The 26,604-nt window shown below is 38.2% G+C and overlaps 2 protein-coding genes across 2 annotated transcripts; both read right to left on the reverse strand.

Annotated features, from left to right (window-relative positions):
* Positions 1-17,391: 17,391 nt before the first annotated feature.
* On the reverse strand, positions 17,392-19,301 carry LOC133831603 (loganic acid O-methyltransferase-like). Its single transcript, XM_062261972.1, has 3 exons — positions 19,157-19,301; positions 18,348-19,010; positions 17,392-17,889 (listed from the first exon to the last, which is right to left on the reverse strand). Exons 1-3 carry the CDS (start codon positions 19,241-19,243, stop codon positions 17,560-17,562), a joined length of 1,080 nt encoding a protein of 359 aa, XP_062117956.1. The 5' UTR covers positions 19,244-19,301; the 3' UTR covers positions 17,392-17,559.
* A 3,114-nt stretch (positions 19,302-22,415) lies between these two features.
* Positions 22,416-24,341, reverse strand: LOC133831604 (loganic acid O-methyltransferase-like). The gene is made up of 3 exons (XM_062261973.1): positions 24,181-24,341; positions 23,372-24,034; positions 22,416-22,913 (listed from the first exon to the last, which is right to left on the reverse strand). Exons 1-3 carry the CDS (start codon positions 24,265-24,267, stop codon positions 22,584-22,586), a joined length of 1,080 nt encoding a protein of 359 aa, XP_062117957.1. The 5' UTR covers positions 24,268-24,341; the 3' UTR covers positions 22,416-22,583.
* Between the last annotated feature and the right edge of the window lie 2,263 nt (positions 24,342-26,604).

Below are 26,604 nucleotides of genomic sequence, written 5' to 3' on the forward strand. Positions count from 1 at the left end.
TCGAATATATCTCCATAATAATAAAATCTCATTCACAATTTACAATATGCACCCAATTTATACATATGCCCTTAACAGGCCAAATTACCAAAATGCCCTCATAACTAAAAAATACTCCCATATGCATGCATTTACCATCATATAATAATATAATTCACGTAACCATGCATATAATCATTAATTACTATAATAAATCAATTATGGCCCTCCCGGCCTCCTAATCAAGGTCCTAAACCTTATTAGGAAATTTGGGGCATTACAGATATTTTCTGTTTTATGTTGTAGTTTAACTTTTTGACCTTTTTTGTTTTGTTTTTGTTTTTGTTTTTTTTGCAGATTCGACTGTTTCCGTATTTGTTGCATTCAATGGTGTTTGGGAACTCAAAAATAGGGATTGGATTTTCAGAGATGCTGAAAATCAAGCTCTGCCCGTGGAGAAGGGTGTGACATATGAGCAACTGCTTGGCATTCTGGACGATGAGCTTGAAGTGGATAAATGTGTGCATGACTTGAAAATTGACATCCTCCTGAGGCATTGGTGGCTGCTTGGGCCTTTGGGGGCTCAAGGGCTGGATCGGCGGGCTAGGATTGGGACCCCTTTGGGGTGGCCTATTTGAAGGTTGATCAGGCTGTGAGGCAGGTGCAGCCTGATTCCTAGCCAACTGTAGGGCTGCCATGGCCTCCCTCTGACGGCGATCCATCTCCGCCTGCCTTTCACTCAATTCCTGGCGTTGTTGCTCAATTTCTTGTTGCTACCGCGCCATAACCTCAGCAACACTTTCTTGGTTGGCCCTCAGATTGGCCAGTTCATTCTGCAATACCCCCAGGGTATTTCTCAGCGTCTCGGAATCCAATTCTTCCTCATCGAATTCCAAATGTGGCTCATTTTCAGCCATGTTTGGAGGAGAAGGCGGTTGAGATGGTGCAGCGCCAGCTGCCTACCCAGTCTTCTTTGTTGTTTTTGCCATTTATGCTTCAACAAAATCGTATCAAGCTCTCAATGAAAGCACCAGAATGTTGACCCTAGTTTTGGTCAACTGACACGGAGTCAAAATGCTTGATGTGGATCGGTGTGTTGGAATGAGTATAATGACTAAAACAGTAAAGAACACAAGAATTTATAGTGGTTCGGCCCCATAAACTGGTAATAACCTACGTCCACTTGAGCTATTATTGATATTGGATCTCAAATGAGTGATCAAAGAACTAGGTTTCTCTGAGTTTCACAAACCTGAGAGAAATAGGTAATATAATCGTAATACAATAGCTCTAATTCTCCTGTGAGTGTATAATCTCAATTGATCAAAAGCCAAAAAGTCCCTTCCTTGAGCTATCTTTCTCTATTTATAGGCTCAAGAAAGACTACATTAATTTGTTACAGATATTCTCTCCTAATTAATTGGATAATCATGAATCATTGGAGACAATCTCGGGATTGACTATGATCTGTACAAGATCATCTTGAAATATGCGGAATGTACGATCATGCTGGTCGTAAGAAAAACTTAACCGTCGTGCCTGTAATATCTTACTGGTCGATACTCTAACAGAACTCTGCCAGGTGTTAGCCACGTCACCTGTGCCTGTTTTTTGGATAACAGGGAGTACTTGGGTATTTATTTGGATAAGTTTAGGCTCGGGAAAAATGGTAGGAAAAACCTAGTTTTCTATGTTCGCATATGAGCGTCGTGACCCTGTTCTTCCGTGCCATGGCGCTAGGTTGAATCAGGATAGGGGAGCCTTGCTGGAGGCCGCAACCCCTATAGGGCTGTGTCGCTGCGCTAGGCCACTTTTAGGATTTTGGGATTTTGTGTTTTTAGGGTTTTGGCTCAGGGGGCTCGGGGGACACTTTCGCCACCTTGTGTGGGGAAATGGGAGGTCATGAGAGCACGAGATTGGTTCAAGAGTATAATTATAAATTGGTTAGCAACGAAAGTGTTACTTGTGTGTTGTGACTACGTTTTCAGCGAGGCTCAGGTTAGAGGACTGTGCTCTTGATTTCGGTGCTTATGAAGCTTGGGACATAGGTAAGAGAACCGTTTGTATCCATAGAGCTATGTGGTGTGTTGTACTGTATGTGTTGTTTATGTTTGTTATGTCATATATTTTATATATATATATATATTTATATATATATACTAGATACAATTAACTTGCAAGGCAAGTTTACTTAGTTTTATTTATAGAATTTATTGATTAGTTTTATTAAATTTATATTAATGTCATATAAATTTTAAATAAATATCTTATTTTAATTAAATAATTTATTTATTTTTGTTCTAGTTTTTTAATTTAGGAGTGACAACAAGATATTATATATTATATGTTTAATATAATATTAAATATTATACGTGAATTTTAAATTTAAGTTTTTTGCTAGTTTTTTAAAAAAGTAATTTATTGCTAATTGACAACAGATTATATTATATGTTTAATATGATATTAAGTGAGTTTAAGTTTAATTAAATTTTATTTAAGTTATAAAATGTATGATTTTATTATTTAAAAATAATTATCATTGTAAAATATCCTAACAATATATTATTTTAATTTATTTAATTATTTATTATTTTAAAATAATTATTATTGTAAAATATCTGAAAAATGTCATATTTTAATTTATTTAATTATTTATTATTTTTAAATAATTATCATTGTAAATATCTCAAATACATCTTATTTTAATTTTTCTAATTATTTATTTTATTTTATTTAAGTTTAAGTATTTACAAACTATCGTTAAGAATAATAATATTCTGTTAAATCTAAAAATATTCTGTTAAAGTTAACATTAAAAAAAAATCAAAAACCGTTAAAACAAAATTTTTTAGTTATCTACACACTTATTATATAGAACTAGATACAAGCAACGTGCAATACGCACGTTTGTTTAATTTTATTTATAGAATTTATTAATTATTTTTATTAAATTTATATTAACGTCATATAAATTTTGAAATAAATATCTTATTTTAATTAAATAATTTATTTATTTTTGTTTAAGTTTATGTTTGTTCTAGTTTTTTAATTTTGGAGTGACAACATGATATTATATATTATATGTTTAATGTAATATTAAATATTATACGTGAATTTTAAATTTAAGTTTGTTGCTAATTCAGAGCAAATTATATTATATGTTTAATATGATATTATTCTAATAAGTGAGTTTAAGTTTAATAAAATTTTATTTAAGTTATAAAACATATGATTTTGTTATTTTTAAATAATTATCATTGTAAAATATCTCAAAAATATCATATTTTCATTTGTTTAATTATTTATTATTTTAAAATAATTATCATTATAAAATATATGAAAATATCATATTTTAATTTGTTTAATTATTTATTATTTTTAAATAATTATCATTGTATAATGTCTGAAAAATATCACATTTTAATTTGTTTTTAATTAATTATTTTATTTTGTTTAAATTTGAGTGTTTACAAACTACTGATAAAATATAAGAATATTTTGTTAAATATAAGAATATTCTGCTAAAGTTAATATTAAAAAAAATAAAAAACTGTTAAAACAAAAAATTTCTGTTATCTACACACTTATTATATAGAAGATATATATATATATATACGTTGACGCCGTTTTTCGTCAAACAGTGAAAGAAGAGCACATAAACAATAGTTAATAATGGCCAATTGAAATAAAACAATGTAAACACACGATTTTTACGTGGTTCAGCAGTTAAATCTGCCTAGTCCACGAGTCTCTGTTATTAAACTCAAGATTATCTCTAGGAATTCTTCAAGAATGAATTCTCCAGAGTTTTCTCTCAAGGATCAGAATTTCGGTCCCTTACAATGGTGCATGGCCTCTCTATTTATAGAGAAGGCTAAAGAATACTATCCCACATATTTTGGGTAGTTACTCTTTTTGTATAAATAAAATTTATGGCTTTAAATGCCTATAATCAGATATAAAAGGAAACGTCCCCTGAAGACCAGGAGACGTATAACTGACCAAATAATATCCCACAATTCTAGGGGATTTACAATAATAAATGAGGATTACATCTCATATTTATAACACTTGTAGATATTCAAGGTGGTTATCGCGTATCTCTTAGGCTTTAGCCTCCCAGGTTTCCCGTCATCTATCAAGCTAGAAACATTTCCCGAGGCCACATGGCTTTCGAGATCGTACGTGCGTCGAGCTCGGGACCCCTGATCCGAAGTCGTCCCTGAAGATGAGTGTGTTCCCGGAGCTATCTTCCGAGATCATGAATACTTCGAGGTCACCATACTCGAGGTCGTCTATATCCTGCAAGCTCGACATACAATCCTGGAGCATGTTTCCAACCTTATGAGTCCACTGACTTGCGAATCCAACTTTCGAGGTCATAATTAACATAGCTCGAAATCCGGGTGTAACATCTTGCCCCCTCAAAAGTATTTGTTCGAATCCTAAGAGAAGGAAACTTTTGAACTACTTTTTCTTGAGAACTGTACCGTCACACTTTTGAAAATGGACACGCGTCAATTGGGCATTGCTCATTTTTAGTACTTGAGTACCCTGGAAACACGCCCACGATCGTCCGTCTGACACCTTTTCGGCGCTATCTTGTCATTGATCCCTGACCATTGGATTTTGCAAGGATTTTGTTCAACGTTCCAGATTAATCCCTTTTTCCCACCTATATATACAAGACCCTACTCTTCGTCTTCATTTTTACCTTCGTTTACCAAGAGCAAGAAAAGAAGAAAAAAGAAACCAGAGACCTCCTCATAAAAACTTTCCATTCTGTGCATGTTTTATCAGCCAAAGAAACAAAGAAATCCTGGTCTGTTCGAGTCAGTGAGTTCCTATTTGCAACCTCTTCTTCAATCAACAATCTCTCTGCAGTCGCCATTATTGTGTAAGTAAGCAATCTCTGCTTCCCATTTTGTCAGTTTTTATTCAAACTGTTCTTGCTGTGTATGTGTATATACTAGTTTACATCCTTAGCATAATGTGATAGGAGGTTTTGATCCGATAGGCTCAGATGCTTTTTAGACTCCCGTACTGGATTTACATCACTGGCTTATACCCAGTTTTCATATTTGAGTGAGGTTCCAATTTTTCTGGGTTTTGAAATTTTTAGGCAACGTTTCTTGTACACTAAGTTTTCGGATAAAAACATGGGCCTTGATAAATGCACGAAACCCAAAGACGCCTTTCCTGGTTAACCGCCACTCTTCTTTCCCTTGAATTTCAGGATTTTCAAAAAATTATCCACGCTCCTTTTCTTTTCCGTGGAACACACGCCCCTGACTCCTCAATAAGGGTCTTAATATTTAGCTTGTCTTGTTCCTAAATCTCCGAGCTCATTCCATCGAGCTCATGATTCTTGTATGCATGGCCCTCACCATTTTTTCTTTCTCATTAGATGTCACAGAATCTGGAAAGACTGTGGGGGTCATCGCTGGCAATCCCTTATGAGCCAAAATCTCCGAGCCCAGAATCGTTGTTCGCCCGGAATCAACGTCGGATAAGAGAATACGAGCTTGCGCGCGAGCAAGAGGACATTCGAGCTCATTACCGCCGTCAAATAGACGAAGTCATAGAGGGGAAGAGGAGAGTTCTTCGGGAGGTCATCTATCCGGAATCTAATTCAGGCCCTAGGCCGATTCCTCTCGATCCTACTTTAAAGGTTACTGTCGCATACCCCCTCGGAGAGCTCAAATTTTCACTAATGGGGGAACCTTCCTCCTCACAGCCGAGGAGAGAGATGTTCGAGGCCGAGCTCTACTGGAGCTCGGTTACCACAACCAGTCAAATAACTGAAATCCTGGCTTTCCATGGCCTTGGTTTGTCGGGCACCTTGAAGTGTCGAGCTCCGACTGGTCAAGAACGGAGCTGCTTCGCCCCTGGCGGCCGTGACGCCACAGTGAAATACGCAGCATGGAGCCAGGAGCACATGAGGGCAGGAGCACTGCTGCCCTTGAAGTCTTTTTTCAAAGACTTTACTGATTTCGTTGGGTTGGCTCCATTCCAACTCAACACCAATTCGTACAGGGTGCTGTCTGCCCTGAGGTCCTTGTACCACGAGCTGGGGTGGAAAGGACCTTCACCTCAAGAGATTTTATATCTCTTTTGTTTAAAAAGTAACCCCTCTCGAGCTCGGGGAGGGGATGGCTTTTACTACCTCTCGAGCTACCCCAAGGAGACGAAGATTTTTGAGGATCTTCCCAACCACCCGCTTGATTTCAAAAGAGCCTTCTTCTGGACAGATGGTCTGTCCCCGTCTCGACATTATTCGTTCAGGCGGATTCGTAAGTATTCTCGTTACCTTTATTTCTGTGCTCGAGACTTTAGTTCTTAAATCCATATTCAGTTGAAATGTGTTTCGCCTTTCAGCTAACTTTCAGCGTCCCACCCCTGATGAAGCAATGAAGGGGCACAGAGAGGCCTTGCTCTAACTCCCTTATGGCAGGAGGTCTCTCTCGTACCTATTACATGAGGGCAAGCTCCGAGCTTGTGGGCTGTTGGGAGAGGGCCAGTCAACCTCTGACTGGTCCAATAAAAAATATGAACACTGAGAGGAGGTGCCACTGCCCACAGGCGCCCTTCCTCCGAGGAGAGAAACGAGGCCATCACTCCCAGTTCACCTGAGGAGTCCGCGATCTGGGAATGAGGCCAATGATGAGGCTTCGAGCTCGGATTCAGATGAAGGTAAAGTCCTCCCTACTTCGAGAATGTGGTCCCCCACTTTACTAAAACACAGGCCCAATAGGTTAGTCTCGTGCCCACAGGATAGATACCACTTCTACATATGGAGTTGGGTAGATGACTGTGTCCATAGGTTTGATAGTGGGCTCGGGAAATACGACACCATGTACACCACGGACGAGGTGTGGAATGGGATAGCTGTGCAGTATGGGACCAATGATTATACGGACCTCTCGAGGTTATCACCTACCTATAGGGAAGGCACTCCCCCCGCCTCCTCTGAAGACGGGGGAATTTCATGGTCCCCAAGCTCGAGCTCGGGGGAGAGTTCCAGTTAGGTTTCTTATATCATCACTCTATATCTGTGATACTGAAACAACTTGTGTGCTTCACTTTACTCACCGTGTTGTGACTTGTTCAGGCGAGATGGACTCCGACCTTGACACCCTCATCGACACTGCTGGAGCCAAGAGGAGCAAACGCCCTAGGGCGGGGTCGCTGAAGACCGGCCAGCCGGGCAAAGGCTCTAAGAGGTCCAAGAAAACACCCCCCCTTGCTCCGCCGGTTCCGAGCTCTGTTGCTGCGTCGACTACTCAGGCTGGCACTTCCACGACGGCGCCATCCTCGCAGGCCGTCGCCTCTGCGGTGGCACCGACTACGCTGGTTGGTACCCCCATCATGGTTGAGCCCCAACCTCCTGTGGTGGGTCAATCATCCTCTGCTCCGCTTTCAAAAAGGCCTTCTGCTTCCCGAGTTCAGAAGCTATCAATCTCCACCCATATGGACGCATATGCGGTGGACAATGCTGCTGGATCCCATGGATCCACGCTGGTCTCGGATGTCATGTCCCGGATCGGCCAGAGCTATGGCAGCCTCGAAGCTCCCCAGTGGCAGTGCTTAAATGATACCCGAGACTGCACTGCCCTTTATGAGAAAAGTATCGAGCACACCGCCGCGGTAAGTATTCTTCTATACTCCTTCATTTTCTACTTGTAATCATACTGACCTGGAGCTAATGGTGGTTTATTTCCTTTCCAGGCTCTTGCCTTCACTGCTCAGCTCAATTACCAGTTAAACCATCAGATCCATTCGAGCAAGACTCATGCTCAAGAGGCGAAAGATCTTCACCTCAAGGTGAGCGATGATCTGAAGGCAGCGAATGCGAAACTCGAGGCGGGAGTTAAGGAGCGTGAGACTATGAAGGTCGAGCTCGAGGAGCATAAAAAAGAGATCACCCAGCTTCGGGAGACCAATAAGAAGCTTGAAGAGGACAAGGCCGCCACCTTCGACATCATGGAGGATGCAAAAGCTCGTCTCCTTGCCGAGTACAAAGAGAAGAAAGAGAGGGCGGTCGACTCGGCCATGTACCGGATGTGGGCCTACAATGAAGATCTGGACACCAGCTTCTTAGGCCCTCACGAGGCGACTCTTCTTGAGAGGTGGAATGCTCAGCTCGAGGAGGAAGAAGCTGCCCAGTTCGAGAAGGAAAAAGCTGCTCAGGAGGCCACTTCGGAGGGGCCCCAGGAGGATAGTCATGCTATTCATCCTGATAACTCTGGTGCTGCTGAGGCTGAGAAGGCCAAGGAGACTCCTCTTCCTTGAATCTGACCTTGGGGAGATCATTTATTGGGGCTGCGTCCCCCTATTTTGTAATTATTTTAATTCATGCCCACGGGGCTGATACAATTTCTTTAACTATTCTTTTACATGCTTTACATTTCTTGGCTCGAAATATTTTGCACATTTTTTGTTGATGAATTAGTTATGTTTATTTATTCATACAAACATAGTTTGGATTTTAGGCTTGAAACTCGATGCATTCATGCATGGTTTGTTCGAATTATCCGCTTCCGACCTCGTTATTTATCAAGGTCGGATATTACTTTAACCATGAACCCAGAAGTACTTATATGGTATGTAACATATATGATTTGGTTATATCTTTTTTGTTTAGTCACTTTTCCTCATCCTCAGTTTTTGCTCCGAGGTTAAGAGTTCGAAACTATTTTTCTTTAAGATATTCCAGCCTCGATCTCGACTTATCTCGAAGTAGGTTTAGGTTCCTACTTATCATCGATCAATTTTTTGGCCGGTTTGTTCCAAACCTGTTAAGTTTGCACATCTGGTCAACTCCAAATGTTTTAGGTTTTTGATGGTTCGGTTATGTCCGAACTATCTAAGCTCGCGTATTTAGTTACACCCAAATACTTGATGTTTTTGATAATTCGGTTATGTCCGAACTATCTAAGCTCGCGTACTTGGTTATATCCAAATACTTTTTGATAATTCGGTTATGTTCGAACTATCTAGGCTCGCGTACTTGGTTACATCCAAATACTTTATGTTTTTGATAATTCGGTTATGTCCGAACTATCTAAACTCGCGTACTTGGTTATATCCAAATACTTTATGTTTTTGATAATTCGGTTATGTCCGAACTATCTAAACTCGCATACTTGGTTATATCCAAATACTTTATGTTTTTGATAATTCGGTTATGTCCGAACTATCTAAACTCGCGTACTTGGTTATATCCAAATACTTTATGTTTTTGATAATTCGGTTATGTCCGAACTATCTAAACTCGCGTACTTGGTTATATCCAAATACTTTATGTTTTTGATAATTCGGTTATGTCCGAACTATCTAAACTCGCGTACTTGGTTATATCCAAATACTTTGTATATATTTTTTTATTTTTTTAAGCTAATGGTATATATACCAATGATGCCCCCTTAATATCCTATGAGTGTGACCATAGGTTATTAAATTAAGAGAGATTGCAAAAATAAAAATAAAAACAAAAAGAGATTACATATTGAACAAAATAGATCTTTTATTTGATGGAATTCAAAAACAGACAAGCTAATACATATAGAAAATCATGGTTACAGGCAGCACACTTCCTATACTACTGATAGTAAGGTCTAAGGTGTTCGCCATTCCATGCTTGCGGTACTAGGCTCCCGTCCAATCTTGCAAGTTTGTATACGCTAGGTCGGATTACTGACTCTATCTGGTATGGTCCTTCCCAGTTCGGCCCGAGCACTCCAGCTGCTGGATCTCGGGTTGCTAAGAATACGCGCCTCAACACCAGATCTCCCATTCCGAACTTTCGATCTCGAACCCTCTTGTTGAAATATCTGATAGTGCGTTGCTGGTAATCGGCATTTCTCAGCTGAGCCTCTTCTCTTTTTTCTTCGATCAAGTCTAGGGTTTCTTCGAGCTGAGTGTGATTTGAATTCTGATCGTAAATTTGAGTTCGGATCGTTGGGATTTCGACCTCGATAGGCAACATTGCCTCGCAGCCGTATGCTAGAGAGAACGGGGTATGTCATGTTGATGTCCGAGCTGTGGTCCTATACCCCCAAAGGACTTGAGGCAATTCCTCGGGCCATCATGCCTTTGCTTCCTCCAACTTTTTCTTTAGTGAACTCTTGAGAGTTTTGTTAACGGCTTCGACCTGACCATTCGCTTGAGGGTGAGCCACTGATGAAAAACTCTTTATTATGCCGTTCTTTTCACAAAAGTTGGTGAACAAATCGCAATCGAACTGGGTTCCGTTATCGGATACGATCTTCCTCGGTACTCCGTATCGGCATACGATGTGTTTTACCATGAAATCAAGGATCTTTTTCGAAGTTATGGTCGCCAATGGTTCAACCTCCGTCCATTTTGTGAAGTAATCCACGGCGACTACAACATATTTTACTCCGCCTTTGCCAGTCGGGAGAGAGCCTATGAGGTCGATGCCCCATACTGCAAAAGGCCATGGGGATGTCAACATGGTTAGCTCAGATGGTGGGGCTCGGGGTATCTTGGCGAATCTCTGGCATTTGTCGCATTTCTTCACATAATCGAAAGAATCCGTTTTAATGGTTGGCCAGAAATATCCCTGGCGTATTATCTTCTTGGATAGGCTATGCCCCCCGGTGTGATCTCCGCAGAATCCTTCATGAATTTCTTTAATGATTTTCTTAGCTTCGGGAGGGGTTACACACCTGAGTAACGGCATGGAGTATCCCCTTCGGTATAGCCTTCCATCCATAATTGTGTAACGGGGAAGTTGATACATCAACTTTCGAGCTTGGCTCCGATCTTTTGGAAGAACTCCGTTTTCGAGATAATCAACTATGGGGGTCATCCAGGTCGGCTCTGTTTCGATCATACACACATCTTTCTCTTCTGGCTTGTTAATGCTAGGTGCTGATACATGTTCTACGGGCACAACATTCAGCTCTTCGTTTTCGACGGACGTGGCGAGTCGAGCTAAGGCGTTTGCATTCGAGCTCTGCTCGCGGGGAACTTGTTCGATTGTATAGAATTCGAAACACTCTAACGCGGATTTTTCCTTTTCCAAATAAGCTTCCATTCTCATGCCGCGAGCCTGATATTCTCCCAAGATTTGATTAACCACGAGCTGGGAGTCACTGTAGCAATGTATAGCTTTAGCTTTGAGCTCATTAGCTATACGAAGTCCTGCGAGTAAAGCCTCGTATTCGGCCTCGTTATTCGATGCTTTAAAGTCAAATCTTAGGGCGGAATGAAATTTGCTTCCTGCGGGGGTAACCAAAATGACCCTTGCCCCTGCTCCATTTTCATTTGACGAGCCGTCGACGTAGAGTTTCCACAGCTCGTGGGCCATGGTTATTACCTCGTCGTCGGCTATACCCGTACATTCCACTATAAAGTCCGCCAATGCCTGTGATTTAATGGTCGTTCTCGGGTGGTAGGTGATCTCGAACTGTCCGAGCTCAACAGCCCATTTAAGAAGTCGACCTGAAGCTTCTGGTTTAGATAGTACTTGTCTAAGTGGTTGATCAGTCAGCACATGGATGGGATGTGCCTGAAAGTAGGGGCGGAGCTTCCGGAATGAATGAATTAGACTGAGCGCGAGTTTTTCCATCAATGGATATCTTGACTCTTCCCCCAGTAATCTTTTACTGATGTAGTAAACGGGTCTCTGCACCCTCTCTTCTTCTCGGACGAGCACTGCGCTTATTGCGTGTTCGGTAGTTGAAAGGTATAGGTACAGTATTTCCCCCGTTTCAGGTTTTGACAGGATGGGTGGTTCCGCAAGGTGCTTTTTGGGCTCCTGAAAGGCCAGCTCGCATTCCTCCGTCCATTCAAACTTCTTACCTCCTCTCAATAAGTTGAAAAATGGAAGACCACGATCTGTAGATTTCGAGATGAATCTGCTTAGGGCCGCCATCCTGCCAGTCAGACTTTGGACATCCTTATGCCTTCGAGGTGAGGGCATATCAATTAGGGCCTTGATCTTGTCGGGGTTAGCCTTGATTCCTCGAGAGTTTACAATAAAGCCCAGAAACTTTCTTGACGATACCCCAAAAGTGCACTTTTGAGGATTTAGCTTCATGTTATACTTCTTGAGCACGCCGAAGCACTCTTCGAGGTCATCAACATGGTTCTTGTTAAGTTGAGACTTGACAAGCATGTCATCAACATAAACCTCCATGTTGTTCCCAATTTGTTCCAAAAAGATCATGTTTACGAGCCACTGGTATGTGGCTCCAACATTCTTGAGCCCGAATGGCATGACATTATAACAATATAGCCCTTTATCCGTGATGAAGCTCGTACGTTCTTGGTCTGGGGCGTGCATGGGAATCTGATTATATCCAGAATAGGCATCCATGAACGACATCAGGCCATGCCCCGGTGTGGCATCCACGAGCTGGTCAATCCTTGGTAACGGAAAACAATCTTTTGGGCAAGCTTTGTTGAGATCTGAGTAGTCAATACAGGTTCTCCACGTCCCATTGGGCTTTGGGACCAACACCGGATTGGCTACCCAGTCAGGGTAAAAGGCGTCCCTAATGAAATGGTTTGCCTTTAACCTGTCAACCTCCTCCTTTAGCGCTTTCTTCCTGTTTTCGTCCAGCTGCCTTTGCTTTTGCTGCTTTGGGGGAAAACTTTTGTCTATGTTTAGAGCATGGCTTGCTACATTCGGGCTTATCCCCACCATGTCGGAATGCGACCATGCGAAGACATCCTGGTTTTTCTTCAGAAAGCAAATTAATTGCTATTTTGTCTCATCTGGGAGGTGTTTTCCGACCTTCACCTTTCTCAAGGGTTCAGCTTCCTCGAGCTGAATTTCTTCGAGCTCCTCTAGAGGTTCGAGGTCAACTTTCTCCTCAATCCTCGGATCAATCTCCTCGTCGATTTCTAAGACCGTTCCATCTTTATTTTGTATGATAACGAGTGCCTGAGCGCTCGTTTGCTTCTTTCTCAAAGAGATGCTATAGCACTCTCTCCCTGCCAGCTGGTCCCCTTTTAATGTTCCGACTCCGCTAGGAGTCGGGAACTTAAGGGCCAGATGCCTTACTGATGAAACTGCCCCCAGCCCGACCAGGGCGGGTCTCCCGAGCAGCACATTGTAGGCAGATGGAAAGTCTACCACCACGAACTCCATTATCTTGGTCACCGAGACTGGATAGTCTCCCAGGGTCACGGGGAGCTCAATGGATCCCATGCAGGCAGTTCCTTCTCCTGAAAAGCCGTACAAAGTAGTTGCACATGCCTTCAGGTCGCGAAGGGAGAGTCCCATTTTCTCGAGGGTTGCTTTGTAAAGGATGTTGACTGAGTTCCCATTATCTATCAGAACTCGGTGGACTCTTTTGTTGGCGAGCTGAAGAGTAATAACCAGCGGATCATGATGTGGGAACTGAACATGGGAGGCATCCTCCTCAGTGAAGGTTATGGGTTGTGATTCGATCCTCTGGCTTTTAGGTGCCCTAGGTTCGGGTTCATAAGGAGACCCGTCCCCTGTCTTAAGCTCGTTAACATATCTCTTTTGGGCATTCCTGCCTCCTCCTGCGAGATGAGGCCCTCCCGAGATGGTTATTACGTCCTCTCCATCTATCGGGGGGGGGGGGGGGGGCTGTCCTCTTCCCGAGATCGAGAGTTATTATTTTGTGTCGTCGGAGGCGCGGCTACTCTCTGGCTTGCGGCCGTCTGACCAGTATTCTGGTTTTTGACATACTGCCGGAAGTAACCTCTCGAGATCAACCCTTCGATCTCGTCCTTTAGTTGTCGACATTCATCAGTTGTGTGCCCGGTGTCTCTGTGGAACCAGCAATACTTACTGGAATCCCTCTTGGATTTTTGATTTCTCATTGGGTCCGGACGCCTGAAGGGGACCTGGTTTTCATTAGCCAGGTATATGTTTTCCCGAGACTCGTTGAGCTCGGTGTGCACTTTATACACGGAGAAATATCTCTCTCCTTTCTTTTTCTTTCCTCCCTCAGCTTCGGGATTACTTCCTTTGTTCTTTTTCCTCTTGGATGGGTTCTCCGTGGCAGGCTTTGATGCCGCTGGGTCCGCCGAGGTTGAGGCAGAGTTGATGTTTATCGTTGTAGTTTCGGACTGGGAGGTCGCTTTGAGCGTCGACCTCGCTTCCTCTACATTAACAAACCTCTGCGCTCGTCTGTTAAACTCGGTTATCGACCTTACCGGTTTCCCTTGCATATCTTCCCAAAGGGAACTTCCCGGTAATACGCCAGCTCAGATAGCCATGAGGTGTCCACTGTCATCCACATCCCGTGCTCGGGCTACTTCCAGATTAAATCTTGTCAAGTAACTCTTCAATGTTTCACCCAGTTGCTGCCGGACGTTAGTTAAGGTGGATGCTTCTGGTCTGACCCCTACCATTGCTCTGAACTGCTTCTTAAAGTCTTTGGACAACTGTTCCCATGAGGTTATCGAGTGTCTCTTGTACTTTTCGAACCAACTTTCGGCAGGACCTGCCAATGATGTTGGAAACAACATGCACCTGAGCTCGTAACCCACGTTACTGGCTCTCATGATCGTGTTTAACGTGCTCAGATGACTACACAGGTCGGTCTTTCCTTCAAACGTAGGGACGTGAGGAATGCGAAACCCTTGAGGAAATTGAGTGTCAGAAATATGGGGAGCAAACGGCTCGAGCTCCTCATCAGAGTCCTCGTATCGACCATTTCCCCGTTCATTCTTCAAAAGCCTAAAGGCTCTCTCGAGCTGATCGATTCTTTCTTGGACTGGGTCAGTAGGAGGTGCTGTCTGGAATTGACCGTCATTGATCGTAATTCCAGGCTCGCGTCTCCGCGAGGGATCTCTACACCTATTCAAGCGATCCCTCAGGTCCGGATTTGTTTGATCTCCATTCCCCCGACTCTGATTCAGATGATTGCACAGGTCGGGACGATCCTTGCGACTTCCAGTATTCTTACGACCTCGGTCATGCTTACTGATCGACCTGGTATCTCCGGAATCTTCACTGGTAAAACTCATTGCGCGGTTATTTCGAGATAGATTCTTTCCACGTCCCCTCGTCTCTGCGGTGCGAGACCGAGACATTTGAATTTTCTCAGATGGAGCGCCTCTCAGCTCCTGGAAAGTCTCCCTGTTCCCTTGTCCATTCCCTGCACGCCCTTGATCCTGATCTCGAGCAGGTTGAGCGTTTCTGCAGGGCGGCGAAGGATATCTTATGGGTGACGGAGGGAACCGTATAGGCGACGGTGGCTGCCACCCTTGTCGCGGCCTAGAGGGTCCTGAATTTGCCCGAGATGGGTCAGTCGCATTCGGTGCGCTACCAGGTACCTGAGTCCGAGCCTCTGCAGGGGTTCGGTTATTCTCAGTTCCTGCAGGCACTTCCACAGGCGGGTTAGGCGGGACCCAAGCTCGGGTACTCCTTTGAGCCTAGGAGGAGCAGATGGCTCTGCTGGCGCCGAAGGTTGAGTCGGCCTCCTTGTGGCAGCATCCTTTCGTGGACGTCCATGGGGCCTCCGGGGAGGAACATGCACGTCCCTTGGAGGAGGGACTTGGTTTTCGCGCGGAGGCGGGGGCTGAGCCACCTGTGCCTCTGCGGCTATCCTAGTCAACTCCTCATTCCGTTTGTTGGCCTCTGCCAACAGCTGTTTCAACTGCCGGTTTTCCAGTTCTACAATAGGAACGTAACGCTCAGGATTGTAGTACATATCCTCATCCCTTGGTGGAGGCGGTGGTCCCCGGGAATCAGAGGACCCACTTCTCTCCTCAGCATCCGGGTTCTCCATTGGTTGTTTTCCGAGACGCCTTGGGTAGTTTTCATCAGGGGTGTTCTGATTGTTTGTGGCCATGATTTTTTCAGGGATGAACGCTTAAGGCTCTCAATGAAAGCACCAAACTGTTGACGTCGTTTTTCGTCAAACAGTGAAAGAAGAGCACATAAACAATAGTTAATAATGGCCAATTGAAATAAAACAATGTAAACACACGATTTTTACGTGGTTCAGCAGTTAAATCTGCCTAGTCCACGAGTCTCTGTTATTAAACTCAAGATTATCTCTAGGAATTCTTCAAGAATGAATTCTCCAGAGTTTTCTCTCAAGGATCAGAATTTCGGTCCCTTACAATGGTGCATGGCCTCTCTATTTATAGAGAATGCTAAAGAATACTATCCCACATATTTTGGGTAGTTATTCTTTTTGTATAAATAAAATTTATGGCTTTAAATGCCTATAATCAGATATAAAAGGAAACGTCCCCTGAAGACCAGGAGACGTATAACTGACCAAATAATATCCCACAATTCTAGGGGATTTACAATAATAAATGAGGATTACATCTCATATTTATAACACTTGTAGATATTCAAGGTGGTTATCGCGTATCTCTAAGGCTTTAGCCTCCCAGGTTTCCCGTCATCTATCAAGCTAGAAACATCTTCCGAGGCCACATGGCTTTCGAGATCGTACGTGCTTCGAGCTCGGGACCCCTGATCCGAAGTCGTCCCTGAAGATGAGTGTGTTCTTGGAGCTATCTTCCGAGATCATGAATACTTCGAGGTCACCATACTCGAGGTCGTCTATATCCTGCAAGCTCGACATACAATCCTGAAGCATGTTTCCAACCTTATGAGTCCACTGACTTGCGAATCCAACTTTCGAGGTCATAATTAACATAGCTCAAAATCCGGGTGTAACAATATATATATATATATATATTTATGGCACACCATCCGTCCCCAAATTGAATATAGGGCAATCTTTGGAGAAAAAGTCCTTCTGCGAACAAATAAAAATAGAGCAATATCTTATTATAATGTTGTAATTTAAATTCATGTATTCAAAGAATACAATACTCTATTGTATTTTTTTTATTTTCTTTTTAGTAAAGCATTATTTTTATTTCATTACAAAAATATCTTGCAGTCAATATTGGAGACCAAAGCAATATGTGTATCTTGTCAATGATGTGGCCATGCACAAACAAGAAAGTCAATTGATGTAACATGAAGACTAATCAAGCATAAGCAAGATATTTATACTCCTATTTATAATCGTTATTTTGTTTTATTTTATTTACTACATGTATTTTACACTAACCAACCTGTCACTTTAGAAATTGGATAAAAAAAAAGAAGGGTACCACTACAATGGTGTGTAATGAGAATCCCAATTTTGTATTTTACCTACGGTGTTCATTGTAGTCACAACAAATCTCCAACAAATTTAGAATCATAACTTATACACGTGTAAAAATGTACAATTCACCTTGCATAAAAAATATACACTATTATAATCGTTAATGTAAATGAATATATAAAATTTCTATCTAAAATTTAACTTTCAACCATGAACATTACATAAAAAAGCACTTATATATTTATTAAAATAATGCTACTACTTTTATATATATATATATATATATATATATTTGAGTGACTTAACATAGAGAGAAAGATTGAAAGATCAAAGACACTATTATTGATATTGATAATCATGTAAATAACTGCTTGTGTTGCATACAAAACAGATTAGTAAACGCTACTTAAACCAACAGAAGCTGATATTACAAATCAAGCATTATTTCTGGTATCACCTTATTCCATTGCTTTTAATTCTCAACATATTATATAACCCGTTTAAGCAAAACAAATAGATTAATTGAATTTCCTGAGTTGTAGATTGAGGACGACTGTTCTTCAAGTTTCTTTTGAAACAAATCAAAGAGCTCGTCTAAAGTCTCTTCTTGAAGATCGAAATGCTCTTTATAGAATCCTCCAATGCCCCCTCTTATTGTGGAGGACATCACTTTGGGTTGAGGCCTTTCTTGGTCTAGGCTCTCCATTATTTCTATGCTAAAACATCCATTTTGTTTCACCACTGTTTCCAGCTCTTGAGGAGATGTAAAATATACTGGAAGGTTGAAGGTGTCTAGCTTCTCATGACTGATCTTACCCTGTTTCAAGATATTAAAACAAATAAATCAATGGTAGATCATAAGAAACTAATTATGGTACTTATTCATATTAATCATAAATGAAGGGAAAAAACCAGTTTTCAACTTGTGTTAAAATACAACTAATAAGCTTAGATACTAGATATGGCAATAATAACTTGTACAACAATAATTTTGTTAATTGTATGTTAAAATAAGCATATGTATTACTCTACTTGTAACCAATTAGTTTTAAGATAAAACATAATGATTTTTAACATGTATCAAGAGCCTTATATGCCAGCAATAGAAGCTTGATCAGATCCAAATACTAAGACTGCACCAATCTTGTAAAATAGTTCAATATTCTCACATTTTTTCATGTGGAAATACTACAATCAGTTATATACAAAACTTAGAACAAACAGAAATTCTTTAAAGGGTGATCATGATACTTTAAGATTCGTGTCAGTTTATACCTGGTTTGCCATGTCCATGAGGCAAGACCCCAGAAGTGTAGTGGTCTTATTCACAAAAGTTTCAGAATGAAGGGTTCCGTTGGGGCGGGCAGGGCAGATGAAAGCCATTAATCCTCCGAGGACAACCTCTTCTGCTCTATTTTTGAGAAATCTCTTTATATCTTTAGCTTGTTGAGCTTCAAAACACTTGACAACTTCATCAGAAGAATGGGAATAGTTTATTCTGCCTTTGTTATAAGCAGCAGATCCTTTGTCCATCACCTCTGCTGGGACTCTTGAGAGAACTAGGACAGCAGCATATGAGGAGTGCACAAAATGAAGAGACTCACTTGGAAATGCTCGGCCATGGAAAGAACCGGGCACTCCTGCGGCGAAATACCGCCTTTCAGAAGGAAGGGATTTGAAAAGCTGATTGAAATCATTCAAGGCATGATCATTAAAGAAGACTTGGAACTCAGGGAGTTGAGAGATTTCTGCTCCATGACTTTGACACTTGAGCTCCACAGCTTCAACGATATTTTGCACTGCAATAAATGTATTGGGTCCAGAAGCACAGCCCAAATCTGCCACTCTGAAGGTCTTTGAAGATGCAAGGATGTTCATGTCAAGTTTCTCAGCTATTGCTTTGTTAATCAGCTCTTTGGCTGAATGTATAGCACTTCTCTACAAAGCAAAGAACTGGCTATTTTAGTAGTGTACTTTGTTAGAACCGTGATAGTATTCTCTGAAGAAAATTGTTAGTGGCCATATAAGTGTTTGAAAATTAAAGTTGGTTATTACAACACAAGATTTGATCAACTTGAAGAAACCTGAAAGCTGGAGTTTTTGCTGTAACTGTTGCAATCATTTCCACCATTAACCTTCACAACTACCCCAATATTATTAGTTTCTGCCATCTCTCTCTCTGTTTTTTCTTTGATTACCTTAGATCACAGAGCAAAGGCTTATAAGTACTTGGTTTTGGCGGTTAAGAGTTTTCAACAAAGTAAGGCTTATTGAATAAAATGTTGGCATTCAAACACGGCTTTGTTTGGTAATAGTTTTTTGTTTAATTAATTAAAAATTTATAAATTAAACAATGTGTTTAATAATTCTATTTTTATTTATTATTTTTTTAAATTTTAAAAATAAAAATTTTTCACTCTCAAATTTTTTTTTTCAATAGTTTTCATTTTTTCCATGTTTTTTTTCTTTTCTTTAAATCAATCTTGTATTGTTAAACAAGAAATAAAAATAAAAGTTATCAAATACATTTATCATTTTTTGTTTTTAATAACAAAAAACAAAAATAATTACCAAACATATTTTTATTTTTTAAAAATAAAAAATAATAATATTTATATTTTTGTGTTTAAAAATTTTCAAAATCAAAAATTTTACCGGCTCAAAAATAAATAAATAAATATGTATTATAAGCCATCTTCTACATTTTTCCATGAACAAAGTTATCTATTAAGTTTCCTTTGTAAAGCTAGATGACACGAATGCATGAATTGATTAATGACTTCCGTCTCCAATTTGAATAGAACAATCTTTCAAGAAAACGTTTTACAGTTAATATATTTAAAAAACAAATCAATATGTTATCATAATGTTGTAATCAGTGAATATTTTATTCTAAAAGTATCATACATTCAAAGTCATGTATTCAAAGAATAGAAAATTAAGAAAGTATTCCAACTGTACGAAAAAAATCATTATTTTATTACTTTTTCTTTCAATCTGTCTAATTAATTATTTTTTTTATTATTTATCTTTCTCTTTCTCTTTTATTTTCTTATTTTAATTAATAAAAAAAATTAAAGATATAATATTTAAATGAAATAAATAATGAAAAAAATCAATGTTTATGAATTATCTCTCAAAAGTATAAAGATTGAGAAATTTTGGATTGTTTTTGGGGTTTGTAAGGTTGATAAAGAGTGATTTGTTTGATTTGTGTGCTTATGGTATAATAAATTTATGGGCATATGACTTGTTTAGCTAGCAAGCCCCAAAAATCGAATGGGCATATGACTTGATTAGTTAACAAGCCCCAAGTAGTATAATGGCCATTGTAGTAGTATATGACATATGTTTATGATATAGCATATGTTATGATATAATTTTATGTATATGATTATATTGTTAGTTTTTCCTTGCTGGGCATTAGGCTCATTCTTTTATGTTTATATGTGCAAGAAAATAGCTATGGCGGCGGAAATGTTCTTGGCAGCTTGGGGTTGTGTATTGAGGCTGGATGGAATCAATGGACTGAGCGTTCGATTAGAGGATAAAGTCTTTAAGTCTTTAAATTATGATTTCTATGTATTATTTTCCGCACTTGATTTTGTAACCTATTTATTTAAGTTATGTTTTGTTTTATTTTCAAAACAATGAGATCTCATATCTTAAGTAAAATATTTATGTATTCAAACATTTTCTTTATATAATAAAGTTATGATGTTTTCATATGTACGTTTTCTTATGATTAGTATAGTAGTTATTAATCGTCCAATGTCTAGAATAGTTGGTTCGTTACATGTGTTTTGATTTGTGGGCATTGGAATGAAGTTTTGGCAAGGTTAAGCTTAGGAATTTGTGGATTTGAGCTTGGAACTAGATTTGAAAGCATCTCATGGTCGAATTCCTACTTGAGGTAAGAATTTCATTGATTTCTGAAGTGAATATTCTTGTGTGGTTTAAGTTTTGTGGAGTTTTAAACTAGTATGTGATTTGAGTTTGGATGAGTGTTTGAGTTTGTTGCTGGTGTTTTTGAGTTGCTATACTATTTATTTGAAGTTTTAGGTCGAATTAGAACTTGGAAGTACTTGGGTATTGATTTGGATAAGTTTAGGCTAGGTAAAAATGGTAGGAAAAACCTAGTTTTCTAGGTTTGCATATGAGTATCGCGACCCTGTTCTTCCGTGCCGCGGCGATGGGTTGAATCAAGACAGGGGAGCCATGCTGGGCGCCGCAGCCCCTATAGGGCTGTGCCGCGACGCTAGGCCACTTTCAGGATGTGAGATTTTGTGTTTTTAGGGTTTTGGCTCAGGGGGCTCGGGGACGCTTTCGCCACCTCGTGTGGGGAAACAGGAGGTCCCGAGAGCACGGGATTGGTTCCGGGGTACAATTATAAATTGGTTAGTAACGAAAGTGTTACTTGTGTGTTGTGACTAGGTTTTCAGCGAGGCTCGGGTTAGAGGATGTGCTTCTGATTTCGGTGCTTATGAAGCTTGGGACATAGGTATTAGAACCGTTTGTACCCGTAGAGCTATGTGGTGTGTTGTACTGTATGTGTTGTTTATGTTTGTTATGTCATATCTGTGATATATATATATATATATATATATATTTACAATCCGTCCCCAAATTGAATATAGGGCAATCTTTGGAGAAAAAGTCCTTCTGCGAACAAATAAAAATAGAGCAATATCTTATTATAATGTTGTAATTTAAATTCATGTATTCAAAGAATACAATACTCTATTGTATTTTTTTTATTTTCTTTTTAGTAAAGCATTATTTTTATTTCATTACAAAAATATCTTGCAGTCAATATTGGAGACCAAAGCAATATGTGTATCTTGTCAATGATGTGGCCATGCACAAACAAGAAAGTCAATTGATGTAACATGAAGACTAATCAAGCATAAGCAAGATATTTATACTCCTATTTATAATCGTTATTTTGTTTTATTTTATTTACTACATGTATTTTACACTAACCAACCTGTCACTTTAGAAATTGGATAAAAAAAAAGAAGGGTACCACTACAATGGTGTGTAATGAGAATCCCAATTTTGTATTTTACCTACGGTGTTCATTGTAGTCACAACAAATCTCCAACAAATTTAGAATCATAACTTATACACGTGTAAAAATGTACAATTCACCTTGCATAAAAAATATACACTATTATAATCGTTAATGTAAATGAATATATAAAATTTCTATCTAAAATTTAACTTTCAACCATGAACATTACATAAAAAAGCACTTATATATTTATTAAAATAATGCTACTACTTTTATATATATATATATATATATATATATATTTGAGTGACTTAACATAGAGAGAAAGATTGAAAGATCAAAGACACTATTATTGATATTGATAATCATGTAAATAACTGCTTGTGTTGCATACAAAACAGATTAGTAAACGCTACTTAAACCAACAGAAGCTGATATTACAAATCAAGCATTATTTCTGGTATCACCTTATTCCATTGCTTTTAATTCTCAACATATTATATAACCCGTTTAAGCAAAACAAATAGATTAATTGAATTTCCTGAGTTGTAGATTGAGGACGACTGTTCTTCAAGTTTCTTTTGAAACAAATCAAAGAGCTCGTCTAAAGTCTCTTCTTGAAGATCGAAATGCTCTTTATAGAATCCTCCAATGCCCCCTCTTATTGTGGAGGACATCACTTTGGGTTGAGGCCTTTCTTGGTCTAGGCTCTCCATTATTTCTATGCTAAAACATCCATTTTGTTTCACCACTGTTTCCAGCTCTTGAGGAGACGTAAAATATACTGGAAGGTTGAAGGTGTCTAGCTTCTCATGACTGATCTTACCCTGTTTCAAGATATTAAAACAAATAAATCAATGGTAGATCATAAGAAACTAATTATGGTACTTATTCATATTAATCATAAATGAAGGGAAAAAACCAGTTTTCAACTTGTGTTAAAATACAACTAATAAGCTTAGATACTAGATATGGCAATAATAACTTGTACAACAATAATTTTGTTAATTGTATGTTAAAATAAGCATATGTATTACTCTACTTGTAACCAATTAGTTTTAAGATAAAACATAATGATTTTTAACATGTATCAAGAGCCTTATATGCCAGCAATAGAAGCTTGATCAGATCCAAATACTAAGACTGCACCAATCTTGTAAAATAGTTCAATATTCTCACATTTTTTCATGTGGAAATACTACAATCAGTTATATACAAAACTTAGAACAAACAGAAATTCTTTAAAGGGTGATCATGATACTTTAAGATTCGTGTCAGTTTATACCTGGTTTGCCATGTCCATGAGGCAAGACCCCAGAAGTGTAGTGGTCTTATTCACAAAAGTTTCAGAATGAAGGGTTCCGTTGGGGCGGGCAGGGCAGATGAAAGCCATTAATCCTCCGAGGACAACCTCTTCTGCTCTATTTTTGAGAAATCTCTTTATATCTTTAGCTTGTTGAGCTTCAAAACACTTGACAACTTCATCAGAAGAATGGGAATAGTTTATTCTGCCTTTGTTATAAGCAGCAGATCCTTTGTCCATCACCTCTGCTGGGACTCTTGAGAGAACTAGGACAGCAGCATATGAGGAGTGCACAAAATGAAGAGACTCACTTGGAAATGCTCGGCCATGGAAAGAACCGGGCACTCCTGCGGCGAAATACCGCCTTTCAGAAGGAAGGGATTTGAAAAGCTGATTGAAATCATTCAAGGCATGATCATTAAAGAAGACTTGGAACTCAGGGAGTTGAGAGATTTCTGCTCCATGACTTTGACACTTGAGCTCCACAGCTTCAATGATATTTTGCACTGCAATAAATGTATTGGGTCCAGAAGCACAGCCCAAATCTGCCACTCTGAAGGTCTTTGAAGATGCAAGGATGTTCATGTCAAGTTTCTCAGCTATTGCTTTGTTAATCAGCTCTTTGGCTGAATGTATAGCACTTCTCTACAAAGCAAAGAACTGGCTATTTTAGTAGTGTACTTTGTTAGAACCGTGATAGTATTCTCTGAAGAAAATTGTTAGTGGCCATATAAGTGTTTGAAAATTAAAGTTGGTTATTACAACACAAGATTTGATCAACTTGAAGATACCTGAAAGCTGGAGTTTTTGCTGTAACTGTTGCAATCATTTCCACCATTAACCTTCACAACTACCCCAATATTATTAGTTTCTGCCATCTCTCTCTCTGTTTTTTCTTTGATTACCTTAGATCACAGAGCAGAGGCTTATAAGTACTTGGTTTTGGCGGCTAAGAGTTTTCAACAAAGTCAGGCCTATAGTATAAAATGTTGGCATTCAAACACCAAAATAAATAAATAAATATGTACGGCCCAGTTGGTAATATTTTTGTTTTTGAACTTTTTAAACACAAAAATAAAAATATTATTTTATTTTTGTTTCTTTATTTTTAAAATTTAAAAATATGTTTGGTAACTATTTTTGTTTTTTTTTAAAAACAAAAAATAATAAACATGTTTGATAATTTTTATTTTTATTTTTTGTTTAACAATATAATGTGTTGATTTGAAGAAGAGAAGAAAAAAAATAAAAAGAAAAATTGAAAACTATTTAAAAAAAATTTGAAAGTGAAAAAATGATATTTTTAAAATTTTAATTAAAATTTAAAAAATTAATAAATAAAAAATAGAGTTATTAAACATATTTTATGTTTAATTATCAAATTTTTAATTAATTAAATAATTTTTTTTTAAGTGTTACCAAACAACATCGTTGGAATAAGCCATCTTTTACATTTTTCCATGAACGAAGTTATCTATTAAGTTTCCTTTGTGCAGCTAGATGACACGAATGCATGAATTGATTAATGACTTCCGTCTCCAATTTGAATAAAACAATCTTTCAAGAAAAAGTTTTACAGTTAATATTTAAAAAACAAATCAATATGTTATCATAATGTTGTAATTAGTGAATATTTTATTCTAAAAGTATCATACATTCCAACTGTACTAAAAAATTCCAACTGTATTCAATCTGTCTAATTAAGAATAGAATGGAAAATTCCAACTGTACTAAAAAAGTCATGCATTCAAACTAAAAAAGTCATGCATTCAAAGAATAGAAAATTAAGAAAGTATTCCAACTGTACTAAAAAAATCATTATTTTATTACTTTTTCTTTCAATGTGTCTAATTAATTATTTTTTTATTATTATCTTTCTCTTTCTCTTTTATTTTCTTATTTTAATTAATAAAAAAGATTTAAAAATATAATATTTAAATGAGATAAATAATGAAAAAAATAATAATGTTTATGAATTCTCTCTCAAAACTATAAAGATTGAGAAATTTTGGATTTTTTTTTGGGGTTTGTAAGGTTGATAAAGAGTGATTTGTTTGGTTTGTGTGCTTATGGTATATTTGAGTCTAAATGATTTTTTCATCTACCTTTACCCAAGACATTCAATTATAAGCTAGATTCTTGAGCATGTATTGTCTACATTAGTGGAGATCAGTAAGTATAGCAAACTTATTGGATAATAATAATATTGAGTGATTTTGTTGAAAGATTTAGTGGGTATAAATTGATTCAATGCAGTTTATTTATTAATCATGATTAAGAGAGCTTTATTTTTGTCAGATTTAAGTGAAATAGAAAATGTTGAAATTCTATTTTTTAAGATTACCAATTGAATTTAACAAATAATTTAATTAAAGCGGAATAGTTAAACAATTGTTTGACAGACAAATATTCTGATGTATCAAGACAGAATGCTGATGAATAAGAATATACGAAAAGAAAGTAAATAAACTAAAAAAGACTCCCTCTAAATACTGGTCGCAATCTTGAAGTACTCCACTTTAATAATCTAATTTTGATAAACACCAAGAACATGAAATCTCTTCTGAGCTTGATGAGTGCTCCCTTCTTCCCGAAGTGGGACCCATGGAAATCTTCTCCCGAAGATTGTATGTCACGTTCACAAGCTTTATGATCTGATTAAGAATAAACAACAGAAAGAAAAATAAACAAATAAGGAGATAGTTGAAGAAAGGCTACTTTTTTACATGTAAAAGAACTCTTCAAAATATAAAATGTTAGAGTGGTGAAGAGATGAAATTAGTTGCTGCTTAGGTATGATATTTATAGAGTTTAGAAAATCCTAAGCAAAGCCAATCTCGTTCTTGATCTCAATTAGATCAAATCAGAGAGTTTCTAAAAATAAATCTCAATTAACTTTACTGCAAAGAAATTCAGATGTAACAGAAAATCATTATGTATCATCAGAATATAGACAAACCTAGACTTAATTTCAAACCAGATTCATTTCGAAATTGAACTTACTTGGGCACAAAGATACTTCAGTTTACTCAAATAAAATAAAATAAAATAAAGAAATATGCTCAGAGACCAATTATATTTTAAACATACTTATTATAGACAAATTTATCATAAACAAATAGGGAAACTTGACTATATATAATTTATTTAATATAAAATCCATACTTACCCAAATAAAGTGACAAAATCCACCAATTATCATATATAAAATTTTG

Source organism: Humulus lupulus, chromosome 4 (genome assembly GCF_963169125.1).
Source record: "Humulus lupulus chromosome 4, drHumLupu1.1, whole genome shotgun sequence".
Classification (NCBI taxonomy): domain Eukaryota; kingdom Viridiplantae; phylum Streptophyta; class Magnoliopsida; order Rosales; family Cannabaceae; genus Humulus; species Humulus lupulus.